Source organism: Ascaphus truei, chromosome 1 (genome assembly GCF_040206685.1).
Source record: "Ascaphus truei isolate aAscTru1 chromosome 1, aAscTru1.hap1, whole genome shotgun sequence".
NCBI classification, from domain to species: domain Eukaryota; kingdom Metazoa; phylum Chordata; class Amphibia; order Anura; family Ascaphidae; genus Ascaphus; species Ascaphus truei.
In genome coordinates, this window is record NC_134483.1 from 60,431,206 (window position 1) to 60,456,239 (window position 25,034).

The 25,034-nt window shown below is 40.7% G+C and overlaps 1 protein-coding gene across 1 annotated transcript in view; it reads left to right on the forward strand.

Moving 5' to 3' along the window:
- NNT (nicotinamide nucleotide transhydrogenase) overlaps nt 1-22,049 on the forward strand; it is a 109,862-nt gene extending 87,813 nt beyond the window's left edge. The window contains exons 20-22 of the mRNA XM_075589018.1: nt 19,519-19,637; nt 20,814-20,929; nt 21,353-22,049. Of these exons, the coding sequence (XP_075445133.1) occupies nt 19,519-19,637; nt 20,814-20,929; nt 21,353-21,502 (385 nt within the window). The 3' untranslated portion in view covers nt 21,503-22,049. The remainder of the gene's footprint in view (nt 1-19,518; nt 19,638-20,813; nt 20,930-21,352) is intronic.
- Nucleotides 22,050-25,034: the final 2,985 nt, after the last annotated feature.

The window sequence follows — 25,034 nt, forward strand, 5'->3', positions numbered from 1 at the left end:
TGTGTGTGTCTGTAGTGTGTGTGTGTCTGCAGTGTGTGTGTCTGCAGTGTGTGTGTCTGCAGTGTGTGTCTTGTAGGTGCAGAAGGGGGGCTGCAGTGTGTGTTTTGTGGGTGGAGGAGGGGTGCAGAGTGTTTGTGTGTGTGCGCGCAGTGTGTGGGTTTATATGGGGGCTGCAGTGGGTGTAGAGGGGTGCTGCTGGTGTGTTTTATGGATGTAGAGGGGGCAGCAGTCTGTTTTGTTGGTGTGTGTCTCTGCAGTGTGTCTTGTGGGTGTAGAGGGGGGCGGCAGTGTGTGTGTGTGGTGGAGCAGGGCTGCAGAGTGTGTTTTGGTGTGTGTGTTTCTGTGTTTTTTGTGTGTGGGTGTAGAGGGGGGGGTGCTGTGTGTTTTGTGAGTGTAGAGAGTGTAGGAGGGCTGTTGTGTGTTTCGTGGGTGTAGAGGAGGGGGCTGCACAGTGTGTAGGGGGACTGCAGTATGTGTGTGTGGGTGTGTGTGTATATATATATATATATGTACAATTTCCTTTTAATAAACTTGCAGTAAAAGCATAAGAATGTAGACAATCATGCTTATAAAAATCAATATGACTACAAAAATGTATCTTTTTTTTAATGAAAAATTAAAAATAAGTCTACATTTAGCCTATAATAGTAATAATCCCCTCAGAACAGGGTATAACTGGCCAATAATGCACTGGCTGGGTTAACGTCCCTCGGCTTCACCTCGGGCCTTCAACTCTTCCAGCCAGGGCAGTATTGGCCAGTAATGCCCTGTTCTGAGGGAATTATTACTTAAGTATAAGTAGTAGGAGACCAGCATAGGACATCTACCATGCAATGCCTAATGTGAATACCAATACTCCTCCCTAGTGTGCTCAGTGAGGAATAAATTGGAGACACCGGTTACCTGTCACATCGAGGCACACACGGGAGACACTAAGAGGCTTGGCTTTCAGGGCATAGACCATTTGCCAATTGGCCCCAGAAAAGGGGAATGGGATAAAACATCTCTTGATGTAAAACAAAAGTGATCTATGAGTTCCAAAGTCAATACCCAAGGGGTTTAAATGAGGGTTTTTTTTATTTACACTTTTCCCATAAATAGAGTGATAATTTAAGCGAGTATGACAACAGCTGAGTAACAACTATAAAACTCCAGAAACCATGTCTATTAACCAGTGTATTTTCATGCACATCACAGTACCTAAATAAATATTTTAAATAGCTGATAAAGTTTATAATAGTATAATTAAAATTAATTTAATATTGATATTAGGTTCTCTATAAAAATAGAAAACAATAGTCAGCTGGGGGCGCTCAATAACCTATGTGGTGTGTACAGCCTTCAAAAACATGTACAAACAATCAATTCCACATTAAATACACATAAATATGAATGAATAAAAACCATATAGATTTTAAAGTCCAATCTTGAGGGTGCTGCTATCTTCAACTGGATTGAAGTAAACTATAGAGCGATAAAGCAGAAAAGTGCACACCTCGGTGCAGTATTAAAGGCTTTACTTGGCACAAGAGTTAAAAATGCACTTACAAGATCGTTGTGAATAAAGAGCAGAGGGTATAGTGGTTGCTGCAGTCCAGGAGCAATCTGTGTGTGGAGTCCCACGTTCATTCTTGCGTGTCCTCCCGACTGACCCGTCCGGTGGCACCTCGGATGTCTCCGTGCCTCTGCATCAGATGGACGATGCGCCGCCGCGTCACCACGTTGTGACATCACTGCTTGCGGAACGGTAGTCACAGGATTAGGTGCGGAGAGTAGTTTGAGCTGGAGCTAGTTCTGCACACTCCACCAGTTCTCCTTTTCCTTCACAGTAGTTCCTGCTACGCCCACAGTATTGCAATAGCCAATCAGAAACAACCCTACTACAGTAGTTTCAAGGCGGTTCCTCTTCATCAGGGGTGTGGTTTCTGTTGGCAAGCTAGTCCCTTTTTATATGTCTTCATTATAACATTAATTAGATTTAATTATGCATATAAGCTGTGAGTATTTACTTACAGCTTACTGCACCGACACACTTTATTCGAGCAAATACCCGGTATGTACCTGGCAGATACCTGGAATGCGCCGCTCCTCACCTCTGACAAGCCCCGTTGCATTTGCCTTCCCAGCCTGGGTTCATGCCTGGCTGATGGGCGGCTGATCTGTTAAATGATAATGATTAGGATTTAATAGGCTGCAATGCTTCGCGTGTCTACCAGATGGCATAAATTCATGAATTGTAATGCAGTATATATATATGTACTGTGCAGTATTGCAGCCAACGGGAATAAAATGCTTCAATCCCTGCCGGAAAATAACTCAATGCACTCGGGCAGAAAACAGTCACAAACCTCAATACACCCGGGTATACCCAAATTCGTGGGACTAGCCGAGCTCGAATAAAGTGTGTCGCCAGTGTATATGCATAATTAATCTAACCTGGATGGGCTATTTACTAACCTTATCACACTGTTCATGTCACAACATTCACACCATCAATGGTTAAGTTTTCCACCACTGCCCCTCCCCTTACTAGCATGGTATTTAAACCTACTTCATTAGGGGGTGGCACTTTCCCTTACAAAGCTGACGCAAAACGTACATCAGGAATGTGGTGACGTCATTCTGAGGGCGTCCATCAATGACAGCGCTCGCATAGCAGAAGCAGGGGGGTTCTGTTGCCGCATTCCTGCGTTTTTCACGAGCACTTTCGAGTGTCAGGAAGTTTCCGGCGCCGGCCACAGCTTCTTTGAAATACAAGATGTACCGGTACTTATTCTGAAGGCAAAGACGTACAGGTGCTGCCACGAGTATTAGAACTCTTGCCTTTTAAATTCTGGGGAAGTCTCGCAGTAAATGCCGCAACATTGCCTCAACATTTCTGTGAGATTCTTAATGGCCCATCGGATTAACACAGCGGGGGTCCCTGCAGTTCCATTCAGTTTGAATTGGACTGCAGGGACCCCCCACTGTGTTAATCCGATGGGCCATTAAGAATCTCACAGAAATGTTGAGGCATTTACTGTGAGACTGCCCCCAGAGTTTCCCAGGTAAGTGTTCTAATTAGTGGTTGCTGCACCTGTAACGGAGGAACTCAAGCTAACGGATACCAGGTGTAATACTTACCAATTAGCTGCATTGCTGGCTGCATACTGTCTGTACAGCTTTAATTCACACCTAGCATAGGCAAGTCACCAAGGTTCCTGAGGCTTTCACAAGCACCTGCAAAGGTGTCGGGTAGTGTTTGGTGACCAACCTTATTACAACTATTCCACCTCTCAATTGAAACAAGCTGATCACCAGTGCCCATGAGTGTTGCACAAGCACCTTATTGGTGGTTGGAAGCACTTGGTGTGAAACCTAAATACCTGGCATGCAAGATTTTATCCAATGGAGTTATACTATTCAAATACTTACGGGGGAGGTGGGGCAACTGCACAAGCTAGTGTGTGCTGTTCTTTACAACGTTCCTTATACTTATTACTCTGTTTAGAGTAACAGCGTTACTCTAACTTCTGCCTTGCATCTGCTATACTGTATTATTATTTGGGGCAATATAATATACGGGGGCCCAAGAAGTATGCGCAAACATTATGGAATTCAGACGTTCCTGGACTGCATATTAGCACTCTAAAACTATCTAATGGCCATAAACAAATGGGCTAAACCCTCAATTCTACTAAGCTAAATATATACTGGCGTACTGTAGGTTCTGATATCTTCATTGTTCCTATTACGGGAAGACCTAAGCAAAGTTGGCCTTCATCCAGCATTCATCACACTAAGCCAGCTATAGTTGCATAAAATCAGTGGCCCAATGACTGACTCAGCACTCTGCAATTGGCAATAGGACTGGATTTTATTATCCCTATGTTGGGGTGGACTGCAGCAATTCTGGATCACATCCAGAACGCATCACGATACGTGTACTGTTACCCTACTGGGGTGGACCCGAGCAGTTCGAGTATCTACCCGGAGCACTTTACTCCTAGCCTGTTACAATTGCTTAATACTGGTGGCCTTTTTAAGTGTTTGTTCAGTCTGTTTGTGTGGTTACCCGCAATATATTTTACACATCTTGCTAATAAAGGTATTTTAAGTTATTCACTATACATTTTTGTAAGATTCTCATAACTCTGCCCTTGTTATTACAATGGTAAGATTCCTGCATTGTTTTCCCCTCTGTTATGCCCACAAACCTGTAGCAATATATGTAAGCAATGTTACATATAGCCAATGGCTGTTTTGATGTACTGTTTTATGTCCTCGTTCTCTAAAGGTGTTATCAATTATTTTGAGGGAAAAAAGTGTTAAGCATGGTGGAGGCGGTGTTAAATATTGTAATTACTTTACCTACCTTCTATTCCCAAATAGATGCTTGTGGAATTGACAGAATAAAGGCATTATATTCCATTAATTTAGCGCAAATTAGTGATTCATGCGCTCCAGCGCTGGATTCTTATCCTTCATAGAATTAACATAATAATATAGACACAAGCACTGAACATTGGGGCTTGTGAGGTATAACAGCATAAATCTTGATAGAAGTGGAGTCAGTAGAAGGACATATGAATCCCTGAAGGTCAAGGCTGGGGATAATGAACCCAGTCAAGAACCTCATTGGGATAGTCCTGGGCTCACAACTTAAGATAAGTAGAATAGATCGTTGTACTCACATAGATGTACCCCAGTCCAGTGTGTCTTGGTAGGCGTGCAGCCAGAAGAAGTAGTAGAAGTCCAAAATAGAAATGATTCAGCGCACAGCCAATGGAGTGGGTCCCAAACAAAATAAATAAAATAATTATCTTTATTGGTCCATAGATAAAAAAAACAGGGAGGGTACCTACCTCTGTTTTTTAACTATGGACAAATAAAGATCATTTGTTACTTACTGTATTTTGTTTGAGACCCACTCCATTGGCTGTGCGCTGAATCATTTCTATTCCTTAATTTAGTAGGACTACATCTTTTAATGGTACCTAGTAATAATAAAGATGTTTGTATTTAAAACTGGAAGGTTCTATAAGGCTACCATGAAAAATATCCATATAGCATGCCAAAAAAGGATCCATCAGTGTGCAATGTAACCATGTAATGGATATCCTTAGTAAGATCTTTCCATTAGGGATGATTAGAATCTTTTATTTGAATACTCGGGGAAACCTTAGTTCCTATTCTGTAAAAGAAAATGAATACAAGAGAGGGAAGGGGGGGGGGGTTACTGCTTTAACTATTTTATGGCTCCAATCACCTTTTAACTAATTTAAAGATGCCACTGCCAATTGTTCACTTTGGGTCTAGAAGGTAATGTCCCTTTAAATAGTGTGTGTGTTTCCATTGCAATGATGTGCCTTGCGATGTCAATGGCAGCAGTATAACGATTCCTAAAATTACATCACTAATTGCATACGTTTTTGTTGCTCTGTGTGCTGCTTTCTTTTTGGTTCAAGTAAAACTAGGCATATTTGGAAAATGTGTGCCCCTTTTACTTGTACAGTTCCACAATCTCATAATAGCCCGTACATTGAAAAAAGATTAAATAAACACCTGTTTGTTAGGGTGATCTTTAAAATGACTTAAATGAGCAGTCCGTGTTCCAACAAAGAGTTGTTAGAAGTTGACCCGCTATAGCACTGAGTTTCACTCCAAGATCCAGCCTGAAATGCCCCAAGTAATACAGTTAAGGCTAAGGCCCCGGTCTCTCCGCTGTAACGCGCGCCCGCGAGATTGGCGGCGCGTGCAGCCGATTCCCTGGTCTGCAGCTCAGTGCAGGAACAGAGACCGGGGGGGGGGGGAAGTGACGGGGGCGCGGCCATGACATCACCCGGCAGGTTCGCCCTCATTGGCTGAACCGGCGGGGGGCGTGCCGTATCGCTCGTCGCGAGTCCTGATCTCAATTCTATTGAGAGCAGGAGCAACTCTCGCCCCAGCGCTGCGGCCCCCCCTCGCGGCGGGCCCGGCGCCATTGAGGGTAGGGCTCTCGTCTGTGCAGCGTCCGCCACATCGGACGCTGTAGTAGGCAGCGGGGTCAAGGCCTAACAAGGGAGCAGGCTGTGTACAGCTTTTTGAGTGCTCCCATGTTTGATTTGGGCAGAAATAAACTTCAGCTCAGTAGCCTGAATGGAGTGTGCAGCTGTATTAATGGCCTAGTCTGCAGTCATTTAGACAGGCTCTACACAAATTGACAATTCCTTAGTATTTCAGAGTCTGTATTGTAACTTTTATAAGGTAGTCTTTGCCGTTTTCTGCTGATTTGGCTTGCTCCTTTAAAAATCATTTGAAGTATTGCAATTTTAACAATATAACAAGTGTAGCAGTGCACTAACAATCAAGATAACAGATGAACATTTGTTATGAAGAGATGGCAAAACGTATTTACTAAACTGATAAGCGTGGCCTGTTTTACTCCGACACATTTGACACTTGAGCAGCCCAGTCCTAAGTGGCAATGAAAAGCCAATGAAACATTGAATGAAAACAACGTTTGCCTTACCCTTTGATCTGTGCATAATAGAAATCTGATCAAAGATTTGCAATGTCACTCCTGTAGCTAGATGTGTCTAAACTCTACCTAATCATTGTAAATTACTTTTAAATGCACTGTTTGTTTAAACAAGAGGTTCCTGTCGCGGTTACCTAGTAATTGCATGAAATAAATCTGTATTTACAGTTTGTGGTAATCTAGGTCTTTCATCATGTTTGTGGAGCTCCCACGGTGTTCATTGACTGCAGCTGCTGCTTGCCCTTTTGGTTTCAGTAGATCTGCATTGCCTCAGGACCATGTCTTGCTCGGTTTTCAGACACAGTGACACACTCACACACACCCACCCGTGGAAACATGCCAACGCAGACATACGGCTGTCATCAATTAGTCATGCCCGAGCTTTGCCAAGAAAAAAAATTTCATCTGTCACAGAGTCTCTCTGGCTTCATGACTCGTGACTGATTCCGACACGCAGTTGTTTTGTTTCATATTTGGCCATAGCCATAACACGCTATGCTATCCTAGGCTATTATTGAACATTTGATGACCATAGAAACCATAAGCAGGTTATAAAGGAGAGGAACCTGGTAGTTCGGCTATCGTGTGGTTATCACTTTTCCAGTATACTTGTGAGCAGATGTATGCTGTACAGCAGGGGCAGTCAACCCCAGTCCTCGAGGGCCACCAACAGGTCAGGTTTTCGGGATATCCCTGCTTTAGCACAGGTGAGTCAATCAGTGGCTCAGGCATTATCCCTGTGCTGAAACCGGGATATCCTGAAAGCCTGACCTGTTGGTGACCCTTGAGGACTGGCGTTGGCCGCCCCTGTAGTACGGTAAGCAAGTCTTCAAAGGAAAGAGAATGACGTTTAAACTTCTTGTGTTCTGGTTTCATATTTTTATTCTATTAGTGCTGTGCCTCACATTGTGGCCTGTATGGTAAGATCTGAATATATTGGCAATAGGGGACTATTCACCTCTTTGTAACAGAGTTTACGTAACGGTCTGGCGTTGCTTTTGTGCAAACAGTTTGTTGGTGGCTCTTAAGCGTCCCATTTGGTGTTCCATTGTGCTGAGAAATGCTTTCATTGGAGCAAACCACAAGGTAGCTAGAAATAGACCATTCTCTCCAAACTAAAATATTTAACAAAGACATGGTGTACACAGAGCCAGCACAGACGTATTCAGATAGACATTGATGTCATCATGAGCAACATCCCTGAGATTTTCAAGTTGCCACAAAGTCTTAATGTTTTGTTTTTTTTCTTATTTTTTTAAGGCACATATTTTAGTAAAAACTAGGTCTCATTCTTGAAGCTTTTCCATATTTTAGATTGCCTGTTAGACCTCTATGTACCCGGTCATTAGTAAATGGGGTTTGTCCAGTGTTAACACCAGACATTTAAAGGGGCAGGCCTTTCTAAGACTAAAGTAGGGATGGGCAACTCTAGGCCCGCCAACAGGTCAGGTTTGCAAGATATCCCTGCTTCAGCACTATTGAGCCACCTGTGATGAAGCAGGGATAGCCTGAAAACCTGACCTTTTGATGGCCTGTGAAGACTGGAGTTGCCCACCTCTGGACTAAAGTGTACTTTTGGCAGTGACATGTTTAAATGGTTATCAAAATCTGCCCCCTAGAATTATTGTTAAATCCTTTTTAATATTGGCGAGCTGATACTTGGGAGGGGTTTGATTTCCTCTGGATACTCCCTTTTGTGTGAGATCACTGTGTTTTAATAAGTTTGCACAGCCAGAGCACACCTATTTCCTCTATTTTGCTGATTCTCTAAGGACAGGGTGGGCTAAGGGTACAGAAAAGATTGACAAAGATCCCTCCATATTGTTGTTCAGAGGTCCCTAAGAATTGCTGTTTGTAATTTATTTTTCAGAGGGGGGCGCGCGTGAAGTATTTACCCATAGTGAGATCAGTTGAAGAAAGTCAATGACCACTTTTTTTTTTTTTTTTTTTTTTTTTATATTTCCAAAACCGTATAAAAGTTATTTTTATTTTTAAGGTCCAGCTATGGGGAATTGCTCCTTTTAAATAATTTGCAGGTGTCTACAACCAGACATAAAAATGATTTTAAAAAAACTATTGTGATTTTTTTCTGATCATTCTGCCATTGCCAACGCATACTTGGTGAGGTGTGCCACTTCCTTATTATCAAGACACAAACCTGATGTTAAGCCCAAACTGCGCACACTCCCATATCAGTACCCCCTCCTCGCTGAGCTCAGGAATTCCAATTTAACCCAGTATCTGAAGAGGCAATTGTACAGGAGCTCCGCAGACTAAAGCTAAACAATCAATGTGGGCCTGACCAATTGCAATCTTAAATTCCTACGTCTTGGTGCCCTGTCATTACTAAATTTAAGTACCTCCATTATCAACTGCATTTTGTCTTCTGGCCAAATCCCTATGACGTAGAAAACCTCTACAGTTATCCCTGTCTTCAAAAATGGTGACAGACATTGTGCCAAACTATAGACCTACTGTATCTGTATTCTACTTCTATTATCTAAAGTCTATCAAAAATGCGTTAATTCCCAACTAAGCAACTTCTATAAGCTGTCAATTGATATAGGAATTTTATTCTGGCTTCTGACCAAATCACTCAACAGTAACGACTCTCTTAAAAATTTGCAACAAAATCCAATGTGGTGTGAAACAGGAACAGTTGACTGGTGCAATATTCTGAGATTTTGGAAAGGCTTTAGATACGGTTTATCACGTTATGTTAAACAAACGCTAGTACCCTGGTTTTGGACCACATGCTTTAAACTGTTTTCACTCTTCTTTATCATGAAGATCCCACTGTCAATCTCTAACCACTTGGAATCATCTGTGGGGTCCACCAATGCGCTATTCTGTGACCCCTAACTTTTTCTGTCTTTATAAATGACTAGCCCCCAGTTTGTAAGACTGTTTTATTTGCACATTTATGCTGAGGACAATATCCTATATGCATGCAGTTCCAGTCTCCCTGACCTGGAAAATGTACTGCAATCTGGTTTCTCAAAGGTTGGAAACTGGATTGCCAAAAACAAACTGTTTTTAAACACTGCCAAAATGGTAACTATGGTGTTTGGAAAGAAGGCTACAATTTGTAAGCTGCCCATGACCGAGCTACTGATTAGAACCTTCTCTAACACTAATCTTGCCTCAGGGAGTTGCGTTAAGCTACATTCCCAAATATTTGACTAATTTAATATTTGGTTAGCATATTGACAAACTGACATCCAAAATCTATTCCAAAATGGGTGTACTTATGTAAATCCGGCCTGCACTCATTAGTCAAATAGAGCCTATCAAAGCGGATGCTAATGGCAATTCTCAACTTTGGGCGATATAGTGTATGGTATAGCACCCTAAATTCACCTCAGCAATCTTGACACTCCATACTAATCAATATGCCATTTTATCTTATGTAATGTAACTAAAACACCCACCATTGGGATACAGTACAGTACGTTAGCTGAACTAGGTTGGCTAACCCTTGAGGCCGCACGTAATGTGCATATGTCCAGAAAGTACTTTAAGTTAAGACAGGAAAGGTTACACAATTATCTGAGCAGTTTTCTCATTCCTACTGTGCACATCACTGATCACCTTAGAGCCGCCACCAGAAACTTGCTTATAGTGCCATGGTTCAATAGAGAATATGGTCGCTCTTCCGTCTTGTACCGATCACCCCACTGCTGAACCACTTTACCAAAATCCCTCAAATTGTCTTCCTGTCTAAATTCTGCCAAGACTTCGGTTGTTTTCCATGTTAAACATGTTTGTAACTGTAACTTGTAATGTTGCCACCTTTACTTTGTACCCAGGACATGCTTGAAAATCAGAGGTAACTCAAATATATAATATTTTACCAGGGGAAAAAAAATACAACTAAATGTTAGAAAGGTGATTAGAAAACAAAGCTGAATGTGAGAGCTTGGCTTTTGATTAAACTGAAATCTGTACAATTTTCACACCACAGCTTGCGATTTATCAAGAGCTCTATCGAGCAGTAGGTCACACCAGGTCTCCGCACGTTTGATACAGTAATACGTAGTAATCGTTACATAGATCAATCCTTCCACATCATTGCAAAACCTCAGCATTGCAAGGTCAGACTGCTCATTTGATGTTAAACACGTTAGTGTTATGGGAGCTGCAAGAAATTGCAATGCTAAGAGTTAAATAAAGGGAAAGCATCAGCTTAAAACTGGCAGAATGTATTTTTTGGGGTTTCCTTTACAAATCTGGTGTTCTTTCCAAAGCTTTTAGAATCCTGCGTATTATTTAATCAGCTGAGCTACGGAAAGATGACACAAGATACAGTATCCGTGGTACGTTTGCAAAGCTAGGAATGGTTTAGTTGCATAAACTTGTTATGTTCCTAGTACGGTGGATTTCATCGCAAAATCCATGGGTTTAACTTTCAGGAAATCACTTGAATATTAAATGCAGTCAAGACGCATAAGCTGGAAAGTTGGTAGATTAAATCATATGTTTTGCTCCTCAAAATAAAATAACTGTTTTGGTATGGCCCTGCCAATACCATCTCTTAAAGGGGCAGATTGCCATAGCATGTCAAAAAAAATGTTTTATAAATACCTTCATGCAATTGGCTTCCTTAGATTCAATTACCTTAAAGTAACAAATGTTATGCATTTGCATCCTGTTAAATCTGTTTCCTCAGGTACCGGATCATAATTACTGTACAAACTAAAGACACAAAATCAGCTCTTGGTTGTTCACTCCTTAACGAAATACTTCAGGTAAAAAAAAAATAATAGGTATAGATCTATGGATGGATATTGGGATATATATTTAATCTAAGGAAGCCAATTGCATGATGTTATTTTGAAAATAACTATATATAAATATATATACGAAGCAGAGGAAAAGACCTCCCAGCCCGACGCTACAAGCCTGGTAGACAGCGTGTATCACGCGCAGGCTAAATAAACCCTTGGCACAACGGAGACCAACCATGTAGGGATAAGCACTGTAGCCGTAATGAATACTTGATCACATTGAACGGGAGAACCCTGGACACGATGGGCCCTTGGTCCCCCTAAGGGAACCGACGGGTCCTCGCCTAAACCAGGTAAACCTTTAGTGATGCAGGTAACAGCAGACAATCTCCAGACAGCGTACTCACGTCCAGAATCCAGATGGGTTGAAATCTCCGGTGCAGGCAGCGTGCATCCAGGGGTAGCAGGAACAAGTAAGCAGGAGGAAAAGACTTGGAGCACAACTATAAAAGAACGAGAACTGGAGGCTAATAGAAAAAGAGGTTTCTCTTTTTAATTCGCTATGTCCCAATAAATAATTTGTTATTTTTCTATTAGCCTCCAGTTCTCGTTCTTTTATAGTTGTGCTCCAAGTCTTTTCCTCCTGCTTACATATAAATATATATACACCTTTTTGTATACGTGAAAAAAATAACGTTTAAAAAAAATAAAATAAGCCAGAAATGGTCGCACCCAGTCCAGAAACGTAGGAGAATGGGTGAGGTGTAGGAAAACATGAGATGCAGTTGCTGTTTTGTATCTTATTTATTTTTTTGTGCCTTTTGTGTGTGAGCACAAATTCCAGTCATTTCTAAGTTATAGAAAGTTCCGTTTTAGAAGTAAATATTCCTAGAGATCTGTGGTGTAGCAATTAAAAGCAAATTACTGTATACGTATATGCCATGTCTATTGCTGTATATATTCTGAGATATATTGCATGTTACATTTACGGCATTTAATATAATGTATTCTGTGGTCAAGTAAGACATTTTTGTCTATTTCCGCTACAGTTCTGCTTTTTTTTAATTTTATTTTTTAAGTTTTAAAATGCACATTTACAAATATCTCAGAATATACAGTACAGTATACAGCAATAGACTGCTTTTGTTAAGGGCTCATACTAATTGGAGTAATAATGCTATAGCCAAGTCACATTAATCAGGGTTGAATTATAAACCCATTGGTAGAAAATCATTATCCCAAACATTTTGGTGAGTTTCTGCAAAAAAGTGTGTTGCGTTTCATATTTCTGCAAAATGAATAATTGCTCAAGGGTTTGACAGCGATGTATGTGATTTGGATGAAAGGGGGGGGGTGGGGAAATGTTGAAAGGCGCATTTTGAAAGGTAATGTTCAGTTCCTCAACTTTTTATTTCATTCACTATACAGATGTAGCTAAGATTATGGTTGGATATTGTAATATTTGGTGTCATCACTGCCATTGGATCTAATACGATCCTATCCCTTATAACAGGGGTCTCCAAAACTCAGTCCTCGAGGGCCGCCAAAAGGTCGGCTTTTATGGATATCCCTGTTTCAGTCAGTGGCTCAGTTTTTGATTGAGCCACCTGTGCTGAAACGGGGATACCCATAAAAGCCGGCCTGTTGGCGGCCCTTGAGGACTGAGTTTGGAGACCCCCTGCCTTATAACTTCATGTTCTGCATTATCAGTAGGTTACATTTTTTTTTAAATGCTATTTATTTCCATTTCACCTGTGCCATTTACGCAGAAGTATTAGAAAGCATTTGCAGATACCACATTCCTATTAATTTAGAATTCAGACATTTGCAAGACCATCCCTGGCAAGTATATGTCACATTTATACTGCTGAAACTGTCCTACTTTGTTGGACTGCTTGAGAAATTGGTCAGGTGTATTGTGCACAACATTTAGGACCTTATTTTACATAGGCCCGAGTGACGTTTGGTCTGACAATTCCGGTACGGTAGCATATTTAGAATAACCCCCATTGTCCCCCCCCCCATCTGAACAAGTCCAAAAGAGACAATCACAACATATGCTAAATGATTCATGTCCCACAGAACTTTCTTCATGTGCTATGAAAATAAAGTACAAAACGTAATGAGTCCCAGAAGCAGATCTCATTGAGATATCACTTATTTTATCTTGTCTTTGTTCAGGATGGGGGTTCTGTTACATTTTTACCCACCATAACTCTTATGTCAGTTCATCACGAACTCTGTGGGTATAAGTTTTTTTTTTTAATGATCTGCATGCCTAGTGCTGTAATATTTCTAACCCACAATAGGTTTGTTTTTTGTTTTTCTTAGCACACAGTGATTGCGAAATGACCTGACACAGGCTTGCCTTTATACACTGCTTGGATCTCACTATGCGTAATATCCCAAAGTGTCCAGTGGGGGTGAAGGCATGTCTGCAGCACACAAGATCTACTTCTGTAAACTCTTAATGGTGTAGAATATTTTATCCGTCTGTGATCTTCTCTTGTATAAGTACTGTACTGCTTCTTTCATGCTGCTACTTTAAAGTGCTTATTAGAAAGTCTTGCTCTGTCACGCAGATGTATGGTTTTGTCAGACATGTTTGGGGATTCCCAAGTTTTCTGCCCGCACATGGATTCCCCCCAAGCCCCCCGCACATGGATTCCCCCCAACCCCCCCCCCCGCACATGGATTCCCCCCAACCCCCCCCCCGCACATGGATTCCCCCCAACCCCCCCCCCCCCCCGCACATGGATTCCCCCCAACCCCCCCCCCCGCACATGGATTCCCCCCAACCCCCCCCCGCACATGGATTCCCCCCAACCCCCCCCCGCACATGGATTCCCCCCAACCCCCCCCGCACATGGATTCCCCCCAACCCCCCCACACATGGATTCCCCCCAACCCCCCCGCACATGGATTCCCCCCAACCCCCCCGCACATGGATCCCCCCCTGCCCCCCCGCACATGGATCCCCCCCTGCCCCCAAGCACACAGATTTTCCGCTGCCCCTTAACCCGACGCAGATTTTAAAAAAAAATAAAAAAGCTAAACACAATGCAGTTTTGCTATTTTTTAATGTTTTATATTATTTAAACACCAAAAAAAAACATTTTTTATTTTTTTCATTAGGAAATATATTAATAAATACATTAAATAAATACTGATAACCGGAATTCTTAGTCATACCATAATCTGCTCACGGAAGTCTCAGCTTGGTAGCGCTTTGTTCTCTCGTGTTGCTGTTTGTCACTGTCAAATGTAAAGAACAGTAAGTCGATCAGGATGCATCTTTGTTTTCAGCTCCTTTCAGAAGCCAACACCAGATTAATATACTGTGAATTTTTACAGATGGTGCACAGTAAGAGCGGCTTGTTTAGTTGTAATGTGACATGGAGCTGTTAAGTATATGTATAATATCTATGTATACCCACATGATTCTTTACTAGAAGCTGTTCTCTCTCTCTCTCTCTCTCTCTCTCTCTCTCATATTTATATATATATTTATATTGGAAATATTACTGTATGCTCATTTGCATGTCTTTGACAGGTCTGCAACCCCGCCTTTCACCATTATCACACAGCACTTCCACTGCAGCTAGGGATTCTGGGAAATGACATGCAAATGAGCACACAGTGCCACGTTTTGCTTCAAAACCATTTTTAACATGGTTCCCTATAGGCTTAAGCTTGCTGCATGGTCACAGGTTTGAGCACAGCCAGGGTTAAGATGCATAGCCAATAATTGGTTGGTTATACTGGCTATGCAAAAATGAAGAAATGTGGATGGGTTTTACCATACTTAGTTAAGTTATGGTGGGTAAAAAAAGTGAGAAAAACCCTCCACAGCAAAGCATATAGCAAATGGAAATATTACTGTATGCTCATTTGCATGTCTTAGACAGGTCTGCAACCCCACCTTACACCATTATCACACAGCACGTCCACTGCAGCAACCAACCCCACACTGATGAGACCCATTAAGGTCGAAACGGCTGGCTGTGGGTGGGTTTACTGGCTATGCATCTTAACCCTGGCTGTGCTCAAAGCTGTGACCATGCAGCAAGCTTAAGCCTATAGGGAACCATGTTAAAAATGGGTTTGAAGCAAAAGGTAGCACTGTGTGCTCATTTGCATGTCATTTCCCAGAATCCCTTGCTGCAGTGGAAGTGCTGTCTGCTGGGTGATAATGGTGAAAGGCGGGGTTGCAGACCTGTTCAAGACATGCAAATGATCATACAGTAATATTTCTATTTGCTATATGCTTTGCAGGGTTTTTGTCACTTTTTTTTACCCACCATAACTTAAGTGTGTGTGTACACGTGCACACCAGCCATTATTTTAACATATCACGGCGCTGTTTTCGTGTGCGCTGCGGCATGAACGCGGCCAATCGCCCCAAGCACATCATCTCATTGACATGATGGTGTAATATGTTTAAAACCAGTCCAGTTGAAAAAAAAAGTAGATACTGGTGTAGTCAAATATAACACCCTCTCAGCACTTTGGTTTAAAGTACTACAGATGTGAAAAGTAGACCACTGCACAAACTTACATTTGGCCGCAAAAGGACCTATTATGGAACAGAAATGTTGGTCCTTTTTTTCTTTCAAGTGTAAAAAAAAAAAGTATATATGTATATATATATATTTACACTTAAATATAGGATGCTAATATAATGTGAAGTGTTCTGAGGTTTTTTTTTTCTTTAATATACATATTCCAGAATGACACAATGTTAATATGGAATTCCTCAATTACAACTGTTCCATTAGGTGTACACATGTTCCTAATATGTCTTTCCTTATTTCAATTCTCCAAATAGCCTGTAAACGTATTTTGTCCCCATAAGTGGTATTTTATTGTGCCTAAACGGCAAATAAACCCCTTTACCACAGCCGAAAGTTGATGCTTTTTCCCGTTACTGGTTTACTTCTTTGGTATTGGCTGCATTGAATCGTACTGTGTGGCATGTTCTATTTTGCCTCACAGCTTTTTCTTTTTGAAAACGAGAAACATGTGCGCTCCTTCCCTGGCTTTGTAGTTAAAAGTTCTGCTCCGTTGGGGACTTAAATTGAGTTCACAAACACACACATATATTATTCTTTTTTTGAGGGTAACTCTGATGCTCTTATCAGTATATATATTTAAAAAAAAAAAGTTAAACACGTTTTGTTTGTATGTAGGAGAGAAATGGCAGCAATGCGTGTTGTGGTGGGGAATATCTTTTCAAAAAGTTGAACGATCATTTGTCCACAAAGCTGGAGCTCGTTAGTGAAAATGGCTTGGAGTACTGTAGCTAACACGCAGAGCTGAGCCTTGCTAGGTCTGCATCACTGTGCTACAGGCAACAAGTCATCAAAGTAAAGAACCGCAGTGTCTTCGTGTGACGCAAGGAGGGGGGTGACATTCATCAGGAGGTGCTGGGGATGAGATGCTTTCATTATTGGGAGTGCACCAATAATTCTCCCTTAAGGGAGGTAAACATAAATAAGACTATATTAATTGTACTAGAGTCGTGTAGCAGTGCTGCATATTATTCTATATTGCATCGTGTTTTAAAAAAAAAAAAATATACTGTAACTGTACAGGATAACTATATACTGTATAACCTTGGATTACTGTTTTCTAAATAGCATTTAAAAGACTGACTGCCATGGCTTTAAATGCTGTGTTTAACAATGCATTTTTGATCATCTTTAATCTTCTTTATGGGTAACTGAAATTGGCGAATGTATAGGAAGTTCTCTCCCTCCCACCCCCCCTCCCTCCAATGAAGAAAAAAAATGCACAGTTGTGAACATAGAGACCTGTAGGTTATTTTGCAAAATATATTCTTTTTTTATTTTGTATATGATGTATAATCTCACTTCAGTCTATTTACAACACCCAATTTTGTTTTTCATGAAAATTATTGTATTTTGGATCTTGACTCAAATTAACAAATATATGAACCCACCCCCGTAATAGGGCAGTTCCCCCGATTTTACCTACATTAAAAGTGCGGTCCATGCGATACTCTTTAAAGCAGATTACCAACCTTATTTTACTCATTTTATTTGTTATACGGGGGAGGGTTTATAATCTGTGGTTGTATAACGATCTTCACACTGAGACCCAAATGGTCGAAACACTTATTTAACCCAGGCAGAATAATCACCATTAGATTTATTGGCTATGCAATTATTTGACCCAGGCTGTGTTGAAAAGCTGTGTAATGCGGCAGCATACGCTTATAGGGGTCCATGTTAAAATGGATTCGAAGCAAAAGGTGACACACTGCTCATTTCCACGTCATTTCCCAGAATCCCTACCTTCAGTGGAAGCATTGTTATCGATCGTGGTGAAAGTCTGGGTTTCAGACCTGTCGTGAGCACATTCAGATGTCCCCGTGACATGTCTCCGTGTTATTTTTATTTGTAATAATTTTCCTAGATTTGTATTCCATCTAAAATATTTTCACTTTTTCTACGTCAATAGGACGCACAGAACTTTTTTTTTTTTCCAGACTACAAAAAGTTTGGCCAGAAAAAAAATATATCTTATTTTACTCTCGGCTTCTCTGACGCATACTAATGTCTTTAAATGAGTCTTCGCAGTCATACTAAGCCCTTCCTACTTGTTGTTTTTCAACTGATGAGCATTTCTGAAACCGCGGGGTCCTCAGGGCTTAAACTTGCGCAGTTAAGCTTGAATTGACCCCACGGTCAATGTGAAAAAAAATTAGGCTAAATAAACTGCAGGTTTACAATAAAGCATCAGTCACTGTGGGCTTTTGTACAGTATGTATTCTGGCGTCCGTGTTTCCATTATGATGATATTTCCACGTACATTATTGACAATGTGTGCGTAGTACACATTCTCTTTGCTATGGGTTTGTGATGTATTGCCATCTCCCAAGACGATAGCAGGAGGGGAGTCCCAGATGTTGAACTTTATATATTTCCTTTTCATTAAAGACATGCAGTTTTTCTGCCAATAAAATCAAATATATATATATATATATATATATATATAGTTAGATTTATTAACTCATCTCTATTCACAATGCTGTGGTTGGAGATCTGTGAAGTTGTCTTGTAAATTAATCAAGAAATTGTCAACGTCCCAAAGCTGATTTTTGTGCAGATGTTGGCCTTCCTTTCCCTTGGTATTAGCAATTGTGAACTTGCACAGCATTTTTTTGATGGTGCCAAATTTCCTGATAAAATCACCAATTGAGCCATATTTATGTAAAGTATAAGAATGTGACAAAGGAACTTTGAATTATAGTGGCACAATGATTATTTATTTTTTTAGAAATGTATCCTGGAACGTCAATTCTCTATCTCATGAAGTTGTTTTTTTGTTTTTCTAAGATTGTCACTTTTTATCTGATCCTGAAAACGTTGTAATTTAACTTTGATTTCACTAGATTTTTTTTCCCTAATCGCTCCCATGTCCCATTTGGAAATGCTGGTACAGTGTGTCCAGCTCTGCAAGGCAGACACAGGCTTAACCCTTTCATTGTAAGGATTACGTATTGGTATACACATGCTGTTTCTTTCCTCTTCCAGTTACCCAGGATTATAGCTTTCAGAAACAAACCTGCGTTATGATCTGTACAGCATTTATCAAGTGAAAGTATTTAAGGTTTCAGACAACATGCCTAGTAAATTTACGGTCTCCTATGTTCCTCCTGCCCTTTTCCACCAACATGATTAGTGGAACGTTGTAGCAAGTTGGTTGCTGGCAATAGGGCAAAGTTATTCCTCTTAATCCTTTTGCAATACTTGTCTGGCATAAATTATAATATTAACTCCGAACATTTTTAAGTCTGTAAAGTGTGGTCTGAAGTCTTTCTATAAATACCTTTGCTGCACAGTGTTTAGATGGCCAACTCTATAAAATACACTTACAATTCTATAAAAGGCTAAGAGAAGCCACATTTGAGTTTTTGCTGTAAATGTGTATAATGAAAAATATACTAATAAAATGCAGAAGTCTAGGCACCCATGTTGAGGCTTTGCTGCTCCCTTTTTTTTAAAATTTTTAATTTTTTTTTATATATTAAGGCTTAAGATGAATAATTGGGTTCTTGATTCATTGATCCCCTATGTGAGCCACATGTTGCTATAATGAAGTGCAGCTGTGTCAGAGCAGCCCAAATCCAGGACTGCCAAGTTGACAAAGGCCATTGTTGCAAACTAAAATGATTAAAATCACTGGTGTGTAATACTACTAGTGGTGTAAAGAATATTAAATGTCTAAAATTATTATTTTATCAGTTTACATTTCTGTGTTCTTCAGGTTTGGTATCCATCCAGTGGCAGGCCGTATGCCTGGTCAGCTGAACGTACTTCTAGCTGAAGCTGGTGTGCCGTATGACATTGTGCTGGAGATGGATGAGATCAATGCAGATTTCACTGGTGAGAAGCCTCAGTTAAACACATTTCGTGAGGGTTGCAATGTATTCTACTATTTGCTGCAATTCTACTATTCTACTGTATTCTACTATTGCAGCAATTTTGAAGACCCCAGAAGCTGCGTCAGATTTCAGTTAATGTACAGCAAATAAATATTTGAGAGCACTTTCTGATGTCTCAGACAGATCTGCAACACTGCTTTCCCCATTATCTCCTAGCATACAGTGCTTCCACTGCAGCTACTGTAGGAATTCTATGAAATGACATGCAAGTGAGCGCACAGTATCATGCATGTAACTTCCAGGAATCCCTGGCTGCAGTGGAAGCACTGTATGCTAAGAGATAATGGGGAAGGGCAGGGTTGCAGGCCGGTTTGAGACATGAGAATGTGCTCACAAGTGGTTTGTTGATTTGCTGTACGGTGGAGCGTTTTTCACACTTTTTTTTTACCCACTGTAACTTATTTAATGTATAGTTAATGTAGAAATTTTTGTTGTCCACAAAAGTGAATGATCATACAAGCCTCATTCTTACTCCCATATTGCATTTTTTTTTTGTTGCATATTCGTATATTTTACAAGTAAATTGATTTGTTTCAGACAGAAATTTGACAGAAGTAAATATTCTAGGCGGTGTTGAAATCTTTACTTAGTACCGTAACAAAGGTATTTTGCATGAAGTAAATGCCTTCATCTTCGACAAATGTTGTCGAAGAAGAACAACTTAACAGATGTCATCTGTGAGGGAGACTCGAGGACAGTATGGAAACGTACTGGGGAGGGGGCCAGATGCTAAAGCATATTCAACGTAAAGAGCGTGCGCATTGAAGTTGGTTTTAACGCATTGCTTTATTTTTTTGTGTGAGTTGAATATGAGAAAGCATTTGATGGAAATGTTTAGCCAGAAAAGATACCACCGAAGAATCTTACATACTTTTTTTTACGCACATGCAAGATAAGTGACGCCAACAGATGCAGCGTTTGATGCATCTCGTTACAATCTGTGCTTCATGTAACTTCTGTTGACACTCCCCAAATTGCAGGCTGACTCGCATAGTTTCAAAACTTGGAGCTAAGACATTGGTACATTAACACAGATGCTAGATGAAATGACCTCAATTGTGCTCCAAATTTTACTTGATAGATCAACGCCCACTTTTTTTTTTTTTTTTTTTTCCAGAAACTGATTTGGTCCTGGTAATTGGTGCCAATGACACGGTTAACTCTGCAGCTCAAGAAGACCCCAACTCCATCATTGCTGGAATGCCTGTCCTGGAAGTGTGGAAATCTAAGCAGGTGGGAACTCTAGATCAGTGTTTTTTTGGGGGGAGGGAGGGTGTTAAGGAAACCCTATACTTGTATAGTAAATTTCTGAGTAACCCCCAACCCTCTCTAATAGCGCGTCTGTGATCGGATGCATTGTAAATTCTTCAGTAATTGGTACAATTTTCAAATTGCCTAAAAGAAATTTATACATGGAACCTTTAGTGATGTCTGGGGAACCTTAGGGCTTCCAGGAACCACTGCTCTAGGTGTGTACATATACAGTATTGTGCAGTCTGACTGTCCGTGTCCATCGCAGAAAATAACTGGGACTGCACATTGATGTGACCTTGCTTACACTGAAAGATTTGCATTGTTCCTTAACATGTTGCCAGCTCCCCCAACACGTAATACTACTAAATGATGAATCCTTCAATGTCCGTTTCCCATTTACAGGTCATTGTGATGAAGAGGTCCCTTGGTGTTGGTTATGCAGCTGTCGACAATCCCATATTTTACAAGGCCAACACGTCCATGCTGTTGGGAGATGCTAAGAAGACATGTGATGCCCTGCAGTCCAAAGTCCGGGAATCCTACCAGAAATAGATGCTGGTCTTGGTTTTTATAAAAGCGGTTTACTGGCCAGTGTTAACAATTTTGATTACAAACCAATTTTTATAATAGAACATATGCTAGCAGTAACCTAAAACATGGGAAAATACTATTGTCTATATTGGACATTTGCTGGTCAAAGATCCTCTAAATGGATCATTATGAGATGAGCTCATACATGAGTTTTAGAGACTGCAAAAGTGAACTCTACAAATGTTAAGACATGGTTTCCCAAGTTTATGTATAGCTACATCTAATATTTTTTTTATTTTCTATTTTGGTTCAACAATGCATTTCATAACCTGAAAAATAGCTACATTTCCCGTAAAACAATCCTTTGTTTTAGTTTCCTCAATATTGGCATTGTGTTTGAGGTATACTGCCCCAATTCTCCCCCCAAATGGCTTTTCTGATAGGCTCTTATAGGGTTTGTTCACATCTTTGTAGCATTATAATAAAAAAAGATTTATCAGTGATGTAACGATTTTCTACCCAGGTCCTATAAAGAAGCAATCCTTCTAATAAAAAATGGAAAAACGCACTTTGTTTTACGTTTCCTCAACTGGGGAGTCTCGTGGAGCACAGATAGCGCTGGTATTACCTCACAGACACGTTCAACCTAAATGTTACATCCGGACTTTTTATTTGTGTTAATATGGCTCAAGCTGCTTTGAAACATAACATTCTCTGTATTCATCAATGTTCTATTCATTTATTGGCTCACCACCAGTGAAATTACCAGAGGCCACATGTAATCCTCCCAACTGTGTTCTTGGTGCAGTGGGACAGCTACATCATGGGTGTTAGTGCTAATATTGGTTCTTTTTTTATCCAATGTTTGCTTCAATTACTTCCAATAGAGGCCAATACCTCTACCTTCGGTAATATCATTGGAGACTTCTGTCAAATTAGATTTCTTGATTCACTTCAATCAGATGCATCAACGAGACAGTTAATGGTGTTTAGGCATTTTACAGAAGAACCTGAAAAGGGGTACAAAACTCAAAACCTTGTTTAAAAGGATGTTGGTTTTCTGTAAGTCTAACAGAAGGGTTTAAAGCCCTGCAGTTGTGCCGTTTTTTTAGGCGTCTGCACGCTATAGAAAACTACTTTCATCCATCTGTGCTTGTACAGTGTGATTTTTGAAACTTGGTTTTGGATGACTGACCCATGCTTTTTGTTCTCTAATAATGGACATTCAGGTCCTGGTAGACCCCATAGTTCAAAAATTAAACAAGCACAAAAGTCAGCAGCAGGTTGCTGTTTCAATAAACTGTAATTTGAGCAAGATGAAATTCTAACAAAAGCAGAATTTATAAACTTTTTGTAATGTGAACGGTATCCTACATAATTGAACGGTATAAGACCAAGGTCACTAAGCACGTCCGAGTTTATTGTAGAATTATGCATAGCATACATGAGTGCTACTGATATTTTGTTTCTTCATGCATAAAACTTAAATCGGATCAACTAAGACATTCACTGCCCAACTTATAACAGTTGACATTATTTATTTAGGTCTTGAGCATTAAGCTAGCGGAAATAGAAAAGTAGTAAGTGAGGGAAAAAAATATCCATGCTACCTATTTGTTTGTCGCATTTGCATCAATCGGCCTTTCATCAGAGATGGGATCCAACTAATCATTATTGTATAACTTATTTATGGAGTCATCGATTTGTCAACACATTCTTGCCAACAACCTTGTTTTCAAGGACCATGAATACTCTCTTGGGAAGTACTATGTTTCGGTAAGTAGAGAAGGAGTATAGTGTGGGGGGGCAGAACGCACGTACAGGTGACCTCATGACAAACTGTTGGCTGACATTTTTAGATGCAAGCTTTCAGAACCTCTCGGGTTCTTTCTCCCTTCTTAGCTGTTCTTTGCAAATGCATGAAATTAATCTGTTTTTGTTACAGATTAAATGCATTATTGCTCCTGACTTTGAAACCGTTTCTTGTAATGTACAGTTAGGTACTATAATAGTCATGTATGGCTAATATTGGCCTTACAGTTAATTTTTTTTAGCTGGATATTTAATTGGTTAATCTTACTGATCATTGTCACCTGAAAATCTGAGTGGCTCATTTTGTCATTTGTGATTTTGGTTTTATCCATTTCCCTGTTTGTTTGAATTTGTCAGTCCTTCTCACACTGGCTTTGCAGACTGTATATTTAGGAGTTTGCTTTACATTTGCAGTGATTGTGGTAGATCAGAATTCACCTCCTAGTGATGGATAAGCACTGCATATCTGTTTCTTGCATGCTCTTTTAGCGCTGCGAAGATTAAGTTTACCATTGGTTTTTTTTATGTGTAATATCACCATGAGATCTATTAAAGAAGGTAACTCATCTAAATTGTTAATTTTTTATTTTTTTTAACCTTGTATACTGTAGCACATTTGTTAAGTTTTTGTGTATTAAAGAGTTTTGCAGGGTATATAGCTAGGTGACCCTATGCACTCACTCTTCTATGGTCACCCCTCCTCATGTATTTCTCTCCCCCCTCTTATACCTCCTCCATCACTCTTCCTCACTACCCCCTATTTCCTCTCACACTTCCCCTGCTCCCCCTCGGCTATAACTCAGTAACCCCCCCCCCCCCTCCACACTCAATCCAGCCCCCTCAATCTTCCCCTCCTCACATTCATTTCCCCTGGCCACACACACACACACAATTTCCCTACACACAAACAATCCCTCCCTCCCCCCCCCCCACAATACAGTAAACTACAATCCCCCCCCCCCCCCACAATGCACAAATTAGAATAACCACCTACACGCACAACCGATGACTGACTTTATCAAAGTCATCTGACGAAACGCGTCAGGAACGCAGCGATGGCGATACGTCATCATTGTGGAGCGTTTGGCTTGTGACGAGCTTCCTCCCCTGCTGCACGGAGCTCCAGTGTCGGTTCGGATGAGAACCCAGCTGGTAGGAAGAACTTGACTACTCAAGACTTCCATATTGATCGTTATCACCTTATCCACGAGGTCTGAACTTTTGGACAAGCAGCTGACAGCGTTCACTACATGTTTGCTGTGGTGGTTTCATCTTGCTTTTCCCGTGGTGGTGATATTTTTCAAATGCCTTTTATACTTTGCCGTTTGTGAGTGAGCTTGTTTCCCCCCTCCATATATATTTTTATTAAATGCTACACTTTTTACGCTATGGGCTGCGCGCTTTCTCTTTTTGTTATATATATATATATATATCAGATCAATCGTGCGCTCCAAAGCTGCCTCGTGCCTCTGGTGACGAAACGTGTCAGGGAATCCAATTTGCGCAATTATGTCATCGCGACGCTGCGCATGCGCACGAGGCAGCTTTGGAGCGCACGATTGATCCGGCAGCCATTGAAGTGAAGGAGGCGTTTTTTCTGACACACATGGACTGAATTCTCTCGGCGAATTACACCCCGGTTCTCCTGTGAACAAGATCATCTCCATACAGCCCTGAGGGAGCCAAGAACTGTGGACGTTTGCAGTACAGAACCGGATGGTGGTGAATTATTCACACAATG